This window comes from Sorex fumeus, unplaced genomic scaffold (assembly GCF_029834395.1).
Source record: "Sorex fumeus unplaced genomic scaffold, SorFum_2.1 ptg000014l, whole genome shotgun sequence".
Classification (NCBI taxonomy): Eukaryota; Metazoa; Chordata; class Mammalia; order Eulipotyphla; family Soricidae; genus Sorex; species Sorex fumeus.
Genome location: NW_026606071.1, coordinates 33,380,454 through 33,394,160, shown reverse-complemented (window position 1 = coordinate 33,394,160; position 13,707 = coordinate 33,380,454). Strand labels below are relative to the sequence as shown.

General features: G+C 43.4%; 1 protein-coding gene across 7 annotated transcripts in view; it reads left to right on the top strand.

The window, feature by feature from the left end:
- The window catches only part of FN1 (fibronectin 1), an 81,213-nt gene that overhangs the window by 25,208 nt on the left and 42,298 nt on the right, over positions 1 to 13,707 (top strand). For all 7 annotated transcript variants that reach the window (XM_056111592.1, XM_056111591.1, XM_056111590.1 and 4 more), the window contains exons 14-20: positions 2,751 to 2,937; positions 3,099 to 3,275; positions 4,228 to 4,356; positions 4,442 to 4,531; positions 5,938 to 6,132; positions 6,963 to 7,235; positions 8,081 to 8,347. In XM_056111592.1, coding sequence (XP_055967567.1) covers positions 2,751 to 2,937; positions 3,099 to 3,275; positions 4,228 to 4,356; positions 4,442 to 4,531; positions 5,938 to 6,132; positions 6,963 to 7,235; positions 8,081 to 8,347 — 1,318 coding nt within the window. The remainder of the gene's footprint in view (positions 1 to 2,750; positions 2,938 to 3,098; positions 3,276 to 4,227; positions 4,357 to 4,441; positions 4,532 to 5,937; positions 6,133 to 6,962; positions 7,236 to 8,080; positions 8,348 to 13,707) is intronic.

The window sequence follows — 13,707 nt, the reverse complement described above, 5'->3', positions numbered from 1 at the left end:
TCAACAGATCTGATAAAGTATTCATTAAGCATTTGTATCTGTTTAGTTAATCAAATTAATAATATGTAGCTTTGGGATGAGGGCAGGGGCAGTTACTGAGGACAATTCAGTTCTTCTTGTTAGAAAGTTTTCTGTAGTGGCTGGAACAATAGCACAGTGGGTAGGGCGACCCGGCTTTGATTCCCAGCATCGCATATCGGGGGACAGAGCACCGCCAGGAGTAATTCCTGAGTGCAGAGCCAGGAGTAACCCCTGTGCATCGCCAGGTGTGACCAAAAAAGCAAAAAAAAAAAAAGAAGAAGAAGAAAGGCTTCTGTAGCAAAGATAGTGATTGAACATGAACAATAATGCTGCAAACTATTCCTCCCCATAGGGGAAGAAAATCTAAAGTTTTTATGTTTTCCGATCTCAGAGAGGAAAAATTACTGGCATTATTCCTTTGATTTGTAAAACAAAATAACTTCCCTTCCCTTTGGGTTCCTTTTTTTAAAAAGTGATATTTTCTTAAGATCCTACTTTTGATACTCTGAAGTTCTTTGGATAGAAGGGAGCATGAGATAGGTAGCATAAGGTTTGCTCAAAAGTTGTATGTGCCTGGCATGTATAAAGCTCAATTTAACCTCCTATTTAATTGCTTCCTACACAACGGCAGATATAGTACTGGTGGCCCCTGACTGGCTAGGAAGGTCTTCCACTTCACCCCACCCCATCTCCCCCCAGAAAAGAAAGAAAAAGAAGGGAAAGAAATGATGAGAGGGAAGTATAGATGAGAAGTGATGATTGACCTTAAATTTTTTTTAGAAAAACTTTAGATTTTCTAATAAATGTTTAGAATTAAGAAGATGGGTCAAGTAAACCTTAACTTTTTCTTATCTTTTCACAACATGCCTACTATCCCCCAAATTCATGGTTTATCATTTTTGAAATGATGTTTTAAACATCGGAGAAAAATGTCCATTGTTCATTATAGCTTCGTTTCTAGCAATTTCAGAACCAAAATTCTGATCAATTTCTGCAGTTGGCTTTTGATAAAAAATATCAAAGCTGGTGAAATGTCGTTTTTCTCCGTTCACCTGCTTTGGAAGAATGGTGCATTGGATGGCTCTAGACAAACCTTTGTGTCTGGTGTGACAGTCACTGGAGTGCAAGTCTGTTTCCCTGCAGAATCTTTTTTTTTTATTGTCCCATCACCAGATTTACTCACTTTAAACTTACCTCTGAGATATTATATGAGACCACTGAAATAAAGAACATTTACAAGGAGACAAATTTAAAGTAGTCTTCAAGAGTGAGTGGCAGAGACCAATTTTTTTTCTGAAATTTTTAACTAGTTTAAAACCTTTCGTTTTCTGACACCTCTGACTTTTGCTCTTTTCCCATGCTCCCTGGCATGACAGCATTTGCAACCTGAAACTTGTAATGTTTTCACATATGACTGTCATCCACTCTCAAAATATATGACAGATTTTATCTTAGTAGACTTGATCTAAGATCTTTTTAAAATGTTTACATGAATGCTTCCTTTTAACAGCAACCAGAAAAAAACGTTTTATGACTGTGTCTGTGCTGATTATGATGTCTAATTTCAGCTTTTACAATGAATTTGAGTTAACAGTTATACGTAATGAGTTCTGGGGAGCTGAGAGATATAGTTCAGGAACTGTAGTACACACATTGCATATGGAACCCCAGGTATGATTCTCCAATCACCCACACTGTTCCCTGAATACAACTAAAAGCAACTTCTGAACAGAAAGCTTGAACTAGCCCCTGGACACCACTTCGTGTGGCCCCAAACCAAAACTAAAATGAAATTAAATAAAGAGCATTAGACTCACTTTCACATACTCATTATTGACACTATTTTAATTATTAAGAACCTATTGATTGAGTAATGTAAAAAAAACATTGGGCATTAAAAATGCACTTTGACTTATATTCGTTTAGAACATTGGCATTTAGAAATAAGGGCTTTTTGCCCCCTTTTGCACATGTTTCATTGCAGTGGGTTTTGTGACCCATTATATTTTAATGAAGTTGAAAATGTAAACCGGAAACAAAAACCAAATAAACCAAAGTCATTCTCCTTCAGTCTTGTCTAAAATAAATTAAGTACTTTTGATGGGGAGTTTATATCCAAGAATGAGTCATAACCCCAGACCAGTTAGTTGAACTCAAGGCATCAATAACTGAGGCAGAAGCAATATAATACTTGTGTCTATGCTTTTCTTGGCAAGACACTTTAACGCCCACTCATCAAGTGAAAAATGGAGACTTTTCCCTCTCCAGAGAATAGTCTCTCTCTTTTTGTTGTACAAATTTTTAAAAAATGGGAGACACAAACTGGGGGCTTCATCATATTTTGTTACCGATGACCAATCATTGATCTAGCATAAGGAAGATCCCAGTGCCTGTCCCTGGGGTGCCATGGGCATCTCATCTTTCTGTTTTTCCACTAGTGAAATGAAGACAATAATGTAGTCAATGGGGAGAATGTGGGGAGCTGGAGATGAAAGGGGTCTGGTTATTAAAGCAGCATGTAGGGCGGTGCCCAGCCAACCGTTCCTGACGCTTAGCTACAGCCATCCCAGTTCCCATGAACCCCTGCGTCAGGTCCCTCTTTCAATCCCTTACTTGGGCTTTTCCTCTACACTAGAGGTGCATAGGTCTCTCTTTCTGGAGAGAGGACTCCACAGTTTTTCTGAATACATATGTTGCTAACCATGTATGTTTATAATTCATGCATTTAGAAAAATACTCGTGGTCGTTGGAAGGAAGCCATCATCCCCGGCCACCTCAACTCATACACCATCACAGGCCTGAAGCCAGGGCTCGTCTACGAGGGCCAGCTCATCAGCATCCAGCAGTATGGCCAGAGAGAGTTGACGCGCTTCGACTTCACCACCTCGGGCACCGGCAGCAGCCCGAACGTCAACCGTACGTGCCCCACCCTGCCTGTGTCTGGGCCTGCATGGCAAGAGAGGGTGGGAGGGGGTGCTCCTTCTCACCTCACATTCCTCCATCAACCCCTTTTTCTGGGTGAGTTTCTACGCAGCCTGTCTGGGCTGAAGGTCTTTCTCTCCTGTCTGTGACTCCAGAAAACACAGTGTCCGGCGAGAATGCGCCTGTGCCTCCCGTGGTGGACACATCCGAGTCAGTGACGGAAATCACAACCAACAGCTTTGTGGTCTCATGGGTGTCGGCTTCAGACACGGTGTCAGGATTCCGAGTGGAATATGAGCTGAGCGAGGACGGCGCCAAACCCCGCTACCTGGGTGAGTGCAGGGTCTTGCCATGTAGGTTTGGGGCGGCTGAGGTCATCCCCACTTGAGTGGGAAGCCTCTGGGAGCTTTGGACAGGGTGGACACTTTGGATGGAACAGAACATTCTGATGAAAAAGGAGTATGACAGAACTTCCTAGGACTCTGCTAGGTTGCTCCTGGTCCCTGGTGTGATGTGTGTGTGTGTGTGTGTGTGTGTGTGTGTGTGTGTGTTTACTTGCACACAGCTTTACAGGCTTTTTACTTATGTAAGTAATTGCCAATGGGAAAATGGCTTCACAGAGTATGACATTTGTGGGTACATGTTACCCTCAGTTACACTTTTCCAATTCTCACGCATTAAAAATTTGTTGTGGAGGGCAGGGGAGATTCTTTCAGGGGCTGGAGAGCATGCCTTGAATGCATGCAACCCAGAGGTCAGTCTCCAGTGAAAAAAACCCAGAACTCAGTAACCCTGGTGTCCCCTTTGAAGTGCCAGACCCCCCATGGCCCCCAGAATGTCAGGGATGCCCCCCAACATCTTTTCTGTAGAATAAATACTGCGGTAAAGTATGCAGATCCTTTTTCATGCAGATCATAAGAAAGCTCCATGCATTTTTATAAAATGAACATAGCACACAGATCCTTTTCCCTTTCTCTTCTCTTGCCATCACCCTCTGCCCATAACCATGGCACTCACTTTGAACTTCAGAGGACTGTGTTTGCACATGTGATGATGCATTACAAAATGAATAAATCTCTAGAGAAGTAACTGTTGCAGGGAGGGATGGACAAAAAGAAAAATGACTTCAGCATGTCTTGACAACTCTCGGTCGTGCTGATTGCCCAGGAGTATGATTCCTTCCTCCTTGGTGAATGGATCGTTTGTAAACTATCCTTCATAGGGTTGGGAGGCACTCAAGGGAGTAGTGTACTCTGGTTGGTAAGCCTTCCTTTTTCTTTCAAGATCTTCCAAGCACAGCTTCCTCTGTGAACATCGTTGACCTGCTTCCTGGCCGAAAATACATTGTCAATGTCTATGAGATAACAGAAGATGGAGATAAGAATTTGATCCTGTCCACGTCACAGACAACAGGTACCTGTGCCCAACATGATGTGAGAAGAAGCTTTGGCTTGTCCAGCAGCATGTCCTGACCTTTCTCCTCACCTTCCTTCCTTAGCACCAGATGCGCCGCCGAACCCTACTGTGGACAAAGTGGGTAACACCTCGATTGTTATTAGGTGGAGCAGACCACAGGCACCCATCACAGGTCAGCCAAGCTTCCCCATCCCAGCTCCCTGCTTCCTCCCGATGGCATAGGTCAGGTGGGAGCAGATTCTCCTCTGTGAACCAGCATGAAAATCTCCCCGAAGTTATTAGAATTACTAGGGTAGAGAGATTTGTGTGCGTGAAATTAATAATGTGATTATTTACAGCCTTACTTTCTTATGGCTCGTTTCCCCTCAAGCTCATTTTATTATTCCTCTTACACACACACACACACACACACACACACACACACACACACACACAGGCTGGAGTGATAGCACAGTGGTAGGGCATTTTTGCCTTGCACACCAGCCGGCCCGGCCGAGCCGGGTTCGATTTCTCCGCCCCTCTCGGAGAGCTCGGCAAGCTACCGAGAGTATCTCGCCCACATGGCAAAGCCTGGCAAGCTACCTGTGACATATTCAATATACCAAACACAGTATCAACAAGTCTCACAATGGAGATGTTACTGGGCCCACTCGAGCAAATTGATGAGCAGTGGGAGGCCAGTGACAGTGACACACAGACACACACGCACACACTCATACCCCACACAGAGATACACACACACACACACATACACACACACACACACCCTCGAAAACAAGTTAATTGTCTTAGGCACTAGACATTCCCATAGCAGTAAAGGCAACCATATTCTGAAAGACTCACTCTCGAGATTTTTAATTTTGTCTGGATAAAATTTTACTTTATACGCTATAGTTGGTGGGGGTTTTGTTTGTTTGTTTAGAATGATGCTCATGTTTATGCTTTAGCTGTACAAAGTTAGCACTTCCAGCAGCACCAATGTGCCCAAACCATCCACCATTGTTCTCATCACTTCTAGGAATCCCCGTCCGCCAGTCCTGTCTCCTCGCCCTCAGCCCTCTTGCATCCTTGGTAACCTCAGTTCTGTTGCATTGTCCAAGGGCGTGCTTTCCTTTGTCAGGCCTCTTCTGTAAGAGTCAGCCATGTTGTCTTCTAAGCTCATTCTGATGTCTGAGGTTCCACAAGAACATGGTGGTGCCAGCAGATCTGGGCTCAGAAAGGCCCAATGATAATTGTTTGTATCATTCTGTGCTAGAGAAGTAACTGGATTAGCATGAGCATCTTCTCCTCGTGACTTCTCTATTAGGCATTAACTAAAGACCTTAGGTCCCCAGGAGTGAACTTGAGAATTTAAAAAAGTTTCTCTGTGCTAAGTATTTTGCTTAGTACTTAGTGTTTAGTACTTTTCCTTAGTACTTTGCTTGAATAAGGCTTACAAAAAATGGTCACACTGGAAGAGTAGAAAAAAATCACTAGTTGGTAAGTCTTCAAGCAAGACGCTCACGGCTCCTGGCAAAGGGGGAGTTGGGACTTTGTAATCATGCGTTTCATAACCCGTCTGTTCGTTTTTGTCTGCAGGATACAGAGTCATCTATTCCTCCCCAATTGAAGGCAGTAGCACGGAACTCAACCTTCCTGAAAGTGCCACCTCAGTCACACTCAGCGATCTGGAGCCCGGGATGACGTATAACATCACTATCTACGCGGTAGAAGAAAACCAAGAGAGTTCCCCTGCCATCATCCAGCAGGAAACCACGGGCGTCCCACGCACAAGTAAGGAGAAACTCCCCCTCAGATTGTCCTATCTCATAAGGACTAAACAGGGAACATCCTGATCTCCCTTTCTATTCCTGAGCTTCATGGGCAGGGGGAGGACAGTGAGTGCCCAATAAAATAAAGTAATCGTTTCTACAGGTTTGTTGTCTCTGTCCACAGTGCTGCCCATTTTCGATTCACCGTGTACCTTATTTTATCCCTGGTCTTATTCTTTGATGTGTTCACTTGAAATCCCTCGATTGGAGCTTCCTGTTTTGGGAAACTCACTTATGTAGCGATTTTAGACACGCACACTTTAGCAACCATTGGGGAAGCTGTATGACTGAACCCTGAGAACAGAAGCCAAGAAATGTATTCTCTGTGTGAGAGACCAAACTGAGCGTTGCTCTTGGCTTTTGCCAAGCTTGATGATTGCCTTCTAGTGTGTCCCGAAAACTGACTTAAAAATCATTCAAAGCGAGATCATTCATGCTTTAGATGCCGGAGGTCCGGGTTTGGTCCCCAGCACCAAGTGGTCACCTGAGTATCACCACGAGTGACCCCTGAGCCCAGTGCTGTGCCTCCAACCTCCATAAAAATAAATCTTCCAGGGCTGGAGCGATAGCACAGCGAGAGGATGTTGGCCTTGCATGCAGCTGACCCGGGTTCAATTCCCAGCATCCTATATGGTCCCCTGAGCACCACCAGGAGTATTTCCTGAGTGTATGAGCCAGGAGTAACCCCTGAGCATCACCAGGTGGGACCCAAAAAGCCATAAATAAATAAATAAATAAATCTTCCTCACGGGTTGTGACTACTGACTTAACTTTTTTTTTTTTGTCTGTTAGGTGCACTTCAGCCACCCCATGATCTGCAATTTCTGGAAGTGACAGATGTGAAGGTCTTCATCATGTGGATGCCCCCGGAGAGTTTAGTGAACGGATACCGTGTGGAGGTGATCCCCGTCAACCTGCCGGGCGAGCAGGGACAGAATCTGCCCATCAGCAAAAACGTTTTTGCCGAGATCACAGGACTCACCCCAGGCACCACCTATCAGTTCCGAGTCTTTGCCGTCTACCAGGAGAAAGAGAGCAAGCCCCTGGTGGGCGAGAAGACGACCGGTACGTCCTCTTGTCCTCTGCCTGACTCACCCTGTTCTGTCCCCGGGAGCCCATGGACAGCCAGTTCTTTTCTGCGAGGTTTACAGTTCAGATGAAGGCATGGTTCCTCCCCTCAGGGAATGTGCCAGGGACAGAAAGCAATTGCACTTGGGCAGTCCGCCTGGATGGCCCTGGAGAGCCCGTTCGAATAAACTCTTGCCAGAGGAAGGGCACAGAGAGCAGAATTCGGGTGAAATGAGTTTTCTTGATTTCTGCAAACCCGGGGTGGGTTTGTGTGTCACAAAACATATCCCCAACCTACCTTCCAGTGTTGGTTCTCTGTGCTTCTTACGGTGGAATTCTTTTCATCTCATAACTGCCCAGATATTTGGTGTTGAGAAGGGGTCCAGGCTTCTGCTCAGGTCTTTGTAAGTGTAATTTTCATCACATCTCCATTTTGACCTAGTGATCAAGTTTTAATTATTTATTGGTGGAGCTGGAATGATAGCACAGTAGATAGGGTATTTTCACAAAAATATAGAGGAGTCAGACAGGGGCTTTTCCTTGGACAAATAAGTTCATTACTCAGACAAACTAGTATGTTGACGTAAAATCACATAAAAGGCTAGTCTAAAATTGAGTATGAAGGGCTTGAATGATAGCACAGTGGGTAGGGCATTTGCCTTGCATGCGGCCAACCCGGGTTTGATTCCCAGCATCCCAGGTGGTCCCCCGAGCACTACTAGGAATCATTTCTGAGTACAGAACCAGGACTAACCCCTGAGCATCGCTGGGTGTGACACAAAAAAGCAAAAAAAAAAAAAAGAATATATATTTATTGATGATGTGTGTGTGTTTCTTTACAGAAGTGGATGCTCCCACAGACCTCGAGTTCAACAGTAAAGATGACTCTACAGTCACAGTGAGCTGGACACCCCCTCGAGCTCAGATTACTGGGTACCAGATGACCACAGACTCAACGCGAGGAAGCCAGCCCAAGCATTATGACATAGAGCCCTCTGCCAAGCAGTACGTGCTCAAGGATCTTAAGCCAGGAGACGAATACACCGTCAGCCTCGTGGCTATAAAAGGCAACCAGCAGAGTCCTAAAGCTACCGGCTTCTTCACTGCTCGTAAGCCTGCATTGCAAAGTCTTTTCTTAGTGAGGTCATAGGTTCTTATCTATCTCTCTGTTCCTAACTTTGAAAAGTTTCGGGCCATAGGTCAAGATGTTTGCCTTGCACGTAGTTGGCGTGATCCCCAACATTGCCTAGAGTTCCACAGGCATTACCTGCTATTACCCCAAACTGCCAATTTTTTTTAAAAAAGAACCTTACTACAAAGATTGCATTTAAGACTTTGTAATGGAAAAGATTTTATCTCAGGGAACAGAGAGATAATATACAGGGTAGGGGGATCTTTTTGCATGTAGCCAACCTAGACTTGATCCTTGGTACCAAATATGGTCCTTCCAACAGCCCTAGAAGTGATCTCTAAGCACAGAGCCAGGAGTAAGACCCTGAGCACAAGATGGAATGGCCCTGAACAAAGTTAACAGAATATATTTCAGCAGTGTGTTCTATGGACCAACTACTGGTACCTGAGTTATTTAGGGCTGGACAAAAAGGAGCTGTTCCACTATGTCAGTCACAAGACACACTATTGAGTGTTGAGTGCAGCTGGGAAGTTTTTTGAAGCAAGACCTCTGACAAAGGAAACTGCATGTAAATTGCATCTATGATGTCAAGCTCTTTTCCTTTGGGACAGGACTTTGAGTAACACGGTCTAAAGCCCCGAGTTATTTGAAAATTGAATTCTCTCGTATTAAAGGAATTTATCAAATGCTAGTTAAAGCAAGAAAAAATCAGCACCTATGTCTACATATTAATACTTTAGGTATCAAGTGTTGGCTCCACGTGTAGAATAAAAAAAAATCTACTGATGGAATAAAAGCCAGAGGTGAAGCCAAGCAAATCATTTCTTCCCAAGTGTTGACTGAGGTAGATTAAAGTACTTCTGCAGAACAGAATAGCTTTTCTATTTTTTTTATGTTTCTTAGAATTACTCTTGAAATTCCACAGAAGGAAAAATAGTAAGAATAATTTTTGGTCCTGACTGTCCTTTTGCTGACTGTTTTACAGAAAATGGCCTTAAATCTCTTACCTGTTTGCATCACTTTAACAGCCTATATTCGCAAACTGATTCTCAAGCATATTACCAAAAATTATGAAATCCTTCTTTTCTAGCTGAACATTATTTGTTATTTCTTCCAAAGCCACCTTTATTTGTTATTTTTAAGTCAACACTTTGAACTAACTGTAACACCTAATATAGCACTTTTCAGCATATATTGCAACTATAAAGTCATTTGGAACTTTCTAGAAAGCTTTCAACAAATCCTACAGCATAGCTACAGTCTTTACTTCCTAAAGAAATGGCCCATAAAACTTTTCCCTGCACAAATTCATAATTCACCAAAAAATTATTTTTTATTTTTATATCTGACATACGACATTTAGAGAGGGAAGTATTTTTCCAAAGTTACTGCTAGTTATAAGCAAGTAATATCTGCTTGTGATTTGTAAGTTTATAGATAGTTCAACAGAGATGGAGCAGATATCTAGCTGTGTAAAGCTCTGTTTAATCTCTGGCATCTCCTGGGCCCCTGTATGCCACTGGGCATAACCCTCGGTGCCCCAGGCTTTGCAGAGGTTGGACCTGGCATTTGTTGAGCACTGGCTGGGAAGGCTCAAACCTGAGCACTGAACCCTCAGGCCCACAGCATCCGGCAAGCATCCCTGGGTGAGACTCCAAGCCCCCACTCCCACCCAGCGCTGCCAGTGTGATCCCTATTGAAAAATCACCTTCTATTTTATATGTCAGTCTTACTGAGGTCCTAAAATCTCTTAATAGGAAATTTATGTCTTTGTATTTTGTAAAAATATCTTCTTTGTAAGTATCTTTTTCTCATAGATAGATGCCCTTTACTGCATTTGAATTGAGATCTCAAGAGTCTTTCACTAACCATATGTAATTCTACATCTCAATGTAGAATCATAGTAGCTGTGGTTCTTTTTTGATTCTTTTTGACTCCTTAACATAAAGCACATTCTATAGAGTTCCTTTGACAGGGCAGAGTATCTATAAAAGAGGAACATTTTTAGTTTGTGGAGTGTAGTAGGTCAGTATACTACTACTTGAAGTATTTTTTAAATATATTTTACACATTGTTTTATGCTCCATACAATAAATTTATGCAATATATAATTATATTTGGATTCAAGTGCTGCGAGTCAAACAAATTTTATTAGCTAAAAATGGACATAGTTTCTTGCACAAAGCTTACTTTTGGAAGTATATTTGTTGAATAGATAAGTGATAAGGGAAATAAATATAACAATGAAAACAGGGCCGGAGAAATAGTACAACATGCAAGATAAGCTGCATGCATACCTTGCATGCAGCTGACCACGATTTGATCTCTGGCACCATACGTGGTGCTCTGAGCACCATCAGGAGTGATCCCTGAGCACAGGGTCAGGATTATTAAGGCCAGAAGACAGCCTGAGGTGGTCCAACCCCACCAAATAAAATAAAGGAACGGAAATAGCTCAACAAATTTTAGATTTAATTCACCAACCTAAGCAGAGTTCTGTAAACATCTCCTAAGCCAGTAAATATCAGTGGGCCTTGCTTACTTCTGAACAATAAGCCCTAAGTTTCCACAGCGTCTTATTCTTTTAACCAAGGTGAATCCTGGGAGTAACCTGGGACTATCTGGGAATAATCATTTCAGGGTTTTATAACTTGTGCTAAATTCATGAAAGCAAATGTGAGAGGAGGTGTTCCTGGGGAAAAACTCAGCATTTTCCTTTATAAATAGGACAATTTGTATTCCTTTAACAGCCAGGCTGTTCTTCGCCTGGTTAAGACCGGCCAGAATCCGTGGCTCAGACGCACAGTTACATCCTTTGTTGACATCAGTCTGTGGGTTTGTGGTTTGGAGGATTTCCTCTAATGATCTTCCCAGGCAGAGCATCGTCTTAAACTGGGGAAAAATCTAGCTGGCTAGTTCAAGCAAGGGAAAACACCGGGGTCTGAAAACCCAAGACAGCAGGGAAGGTCATAACTAGTGATGAAATTGTGGCTTTCCCAGATGTTTGGGGAAAGAAGGGCCCTGTACTCTGAATTCTTTCTTGGGTCCAGCCACCTGGTCGCACAGGACTGTCATGCATTTGGCAGTGTCAGCAGCAGCCAAGTGGTAGATGATTTCTGAGACACTGGGAGGCCATCACAGTCCACCCATCCTAGGTCCTCTCAAAATAATGCCATCAAAATCATGGCTTCCGTGGGACCCAGTTCACAAAACCACTGGTATTTCAAACCAGTTATTGGCATTGTCATTTCAGAGTAGCTTACACATGCATTTTTCCCCCTACACAGTATTTTAGAATATTTTTTTAAATTGCACTTTAGAATCCAGACTGGGAATAAAATAAGGAATTACAATTCCCATATGGCGAAGCAGGATATTTGACTATAGCTAAGTAGAGAATTGGAGTTGCAGGGCTTAAAAGCCTCATATGTTGAAGTCTAGAGGATGACATTATGTCATTCATAATTTAGCATAAATGCATCTTATAGTGTCTTTTCTCCCAGGGGGCACAGAATTTAGTTGAGATGTAAACAGGAATGAACGTTAGGGAAGACCCCAACCATCCGAGTTAACCAAACACGCTAGAGACCCTTGAAGTTATAATTCACCTTACTCAAATAAGAGCAAGAGTGAAGTTGTAGCACTGCACGGTAGCACTGTCCCCCCGTTGTTCATCAATTTGCTCGAGCAGGCACCAGTAATGTCTCAACAGATTGTGAGACTTGTTACTGTTTTTGGCATATTGAATATGTCACGGGGAGCTTGCCAGGCTTTGCTGTGCGGACGAGATACTCTCGGTAGCTTGCCGGGCTCTCTGAGAGAGGTGGAGGAATTGAACTTGGGTCGGTGGTGTGCAAGCCAAATGCCCTACCTGCTGTGCTATCGCTCCAGCCCAGTGAAGTTTGTACTGAGGGTAATATCTTGCAAATATGCTTATAATTTGGCTGGGATGGGGGTATGGGACTCCCCTATAGAACATAGGGGCCCTGGAACCACTCTTAGCAGTAGTTGGACTGACTGCAGCTCTAGAGTTCAGTGCCCCTGGGATCTGTCAAGGCCATACCCGGCAGGACTCTGGGAGAGCTGTATTGTTAGGTCCTGGGAATTGAACTCAGGGTAAAAGCCATGTCATTCCATCGTTTGTGCTTTCTCCCTGGCTCCTATAATTTTTCTATTTTGTGGAGTGCTTACCAAGCATTGCTTAGGAGTCTCAGGGTTCTTCCTGGCAGTCCTCAGCTCACAAGGCTGACATTGAATGCAGGTGTCCAAGGATATGGTGCTGCTCTAGCTCTGGCGATTACATTGGCCAAGTTGTAATCCCTGGCAAAGCTCAGGGGCCTCGAGGGCTGCATCCTATGATTTTTGAGGGACCATGTGTTGCTAGGGATAGAATTGTGGTTAGCTGCATATGATGCAGGCACCTTAACACTGTACCCTCTCCAACCCATATATATGTATACACGCAAACACACAGACACACACATATATGTCTGTATATGTATAGACATAGTATGGGTTGGTGAGAGATAAGGCACGTGACCCGGGTTGGATTCTCAGTATTTCATATGGTCCCCTGAGCACCTCCGCGAGTTACTTCTGAATGGAGAGCCAAGAGTAAACCCTGAGCACAACTGGGTGTGCCCCCCCCCCAAAAATAAAGATTTGAATCTATCTTTATTTGATCCAAATTGCAAAATGGATCATTGTTTGGAAAATAAAACTTCCACAGTATAGGCTGCTAAAATCTCAGGGCTGGGACGAATAGAAACATTACTGGGGCCCACTCGAGTAAATCGACAAACAACGGGATGACAGTGATACAGTGATACACAAATATGTTGACTTTTAGTCTACCTTTTCGAGAGCAGCCAGCTAATGAAATGTTTATTCCTCCTTATTGCAAGATTCAGCTTTTCCATTCAATTATATTTTAGAAATCTTATTTTTTAGTAGTATTTTCAGAACTGCTGAAAACGTTTGTCTTAACTTTGTATAGGAATGTTCTTTCTCTTCTTTCTTTCATCTTTTTTCTTTCCTTGTTTTTTGGGCTACAGCCACTGTTTATCAGACTTTACTCCTGTGCTAAGATGTCACTGCTGGTGAGACTTGTGGGACTGTGAATCAAACTGCTTGTAAGGCAAAAAAGTGCATGGACTGGGCTGGAGCCATAGTACAGTGGAAAGGGCATTTGCCTTGCACCCAGCCTACCTGGGTTCGATCCCTGGCATCCCATATGGTCCCCCAAGAACCACCAGGAGTGACCCCTGAGCATTGCTGGGTGTGCCCCCCCAAAAAGAACTAAAAAAAGGCACATGATCTTTGTTATTATTTCTCATT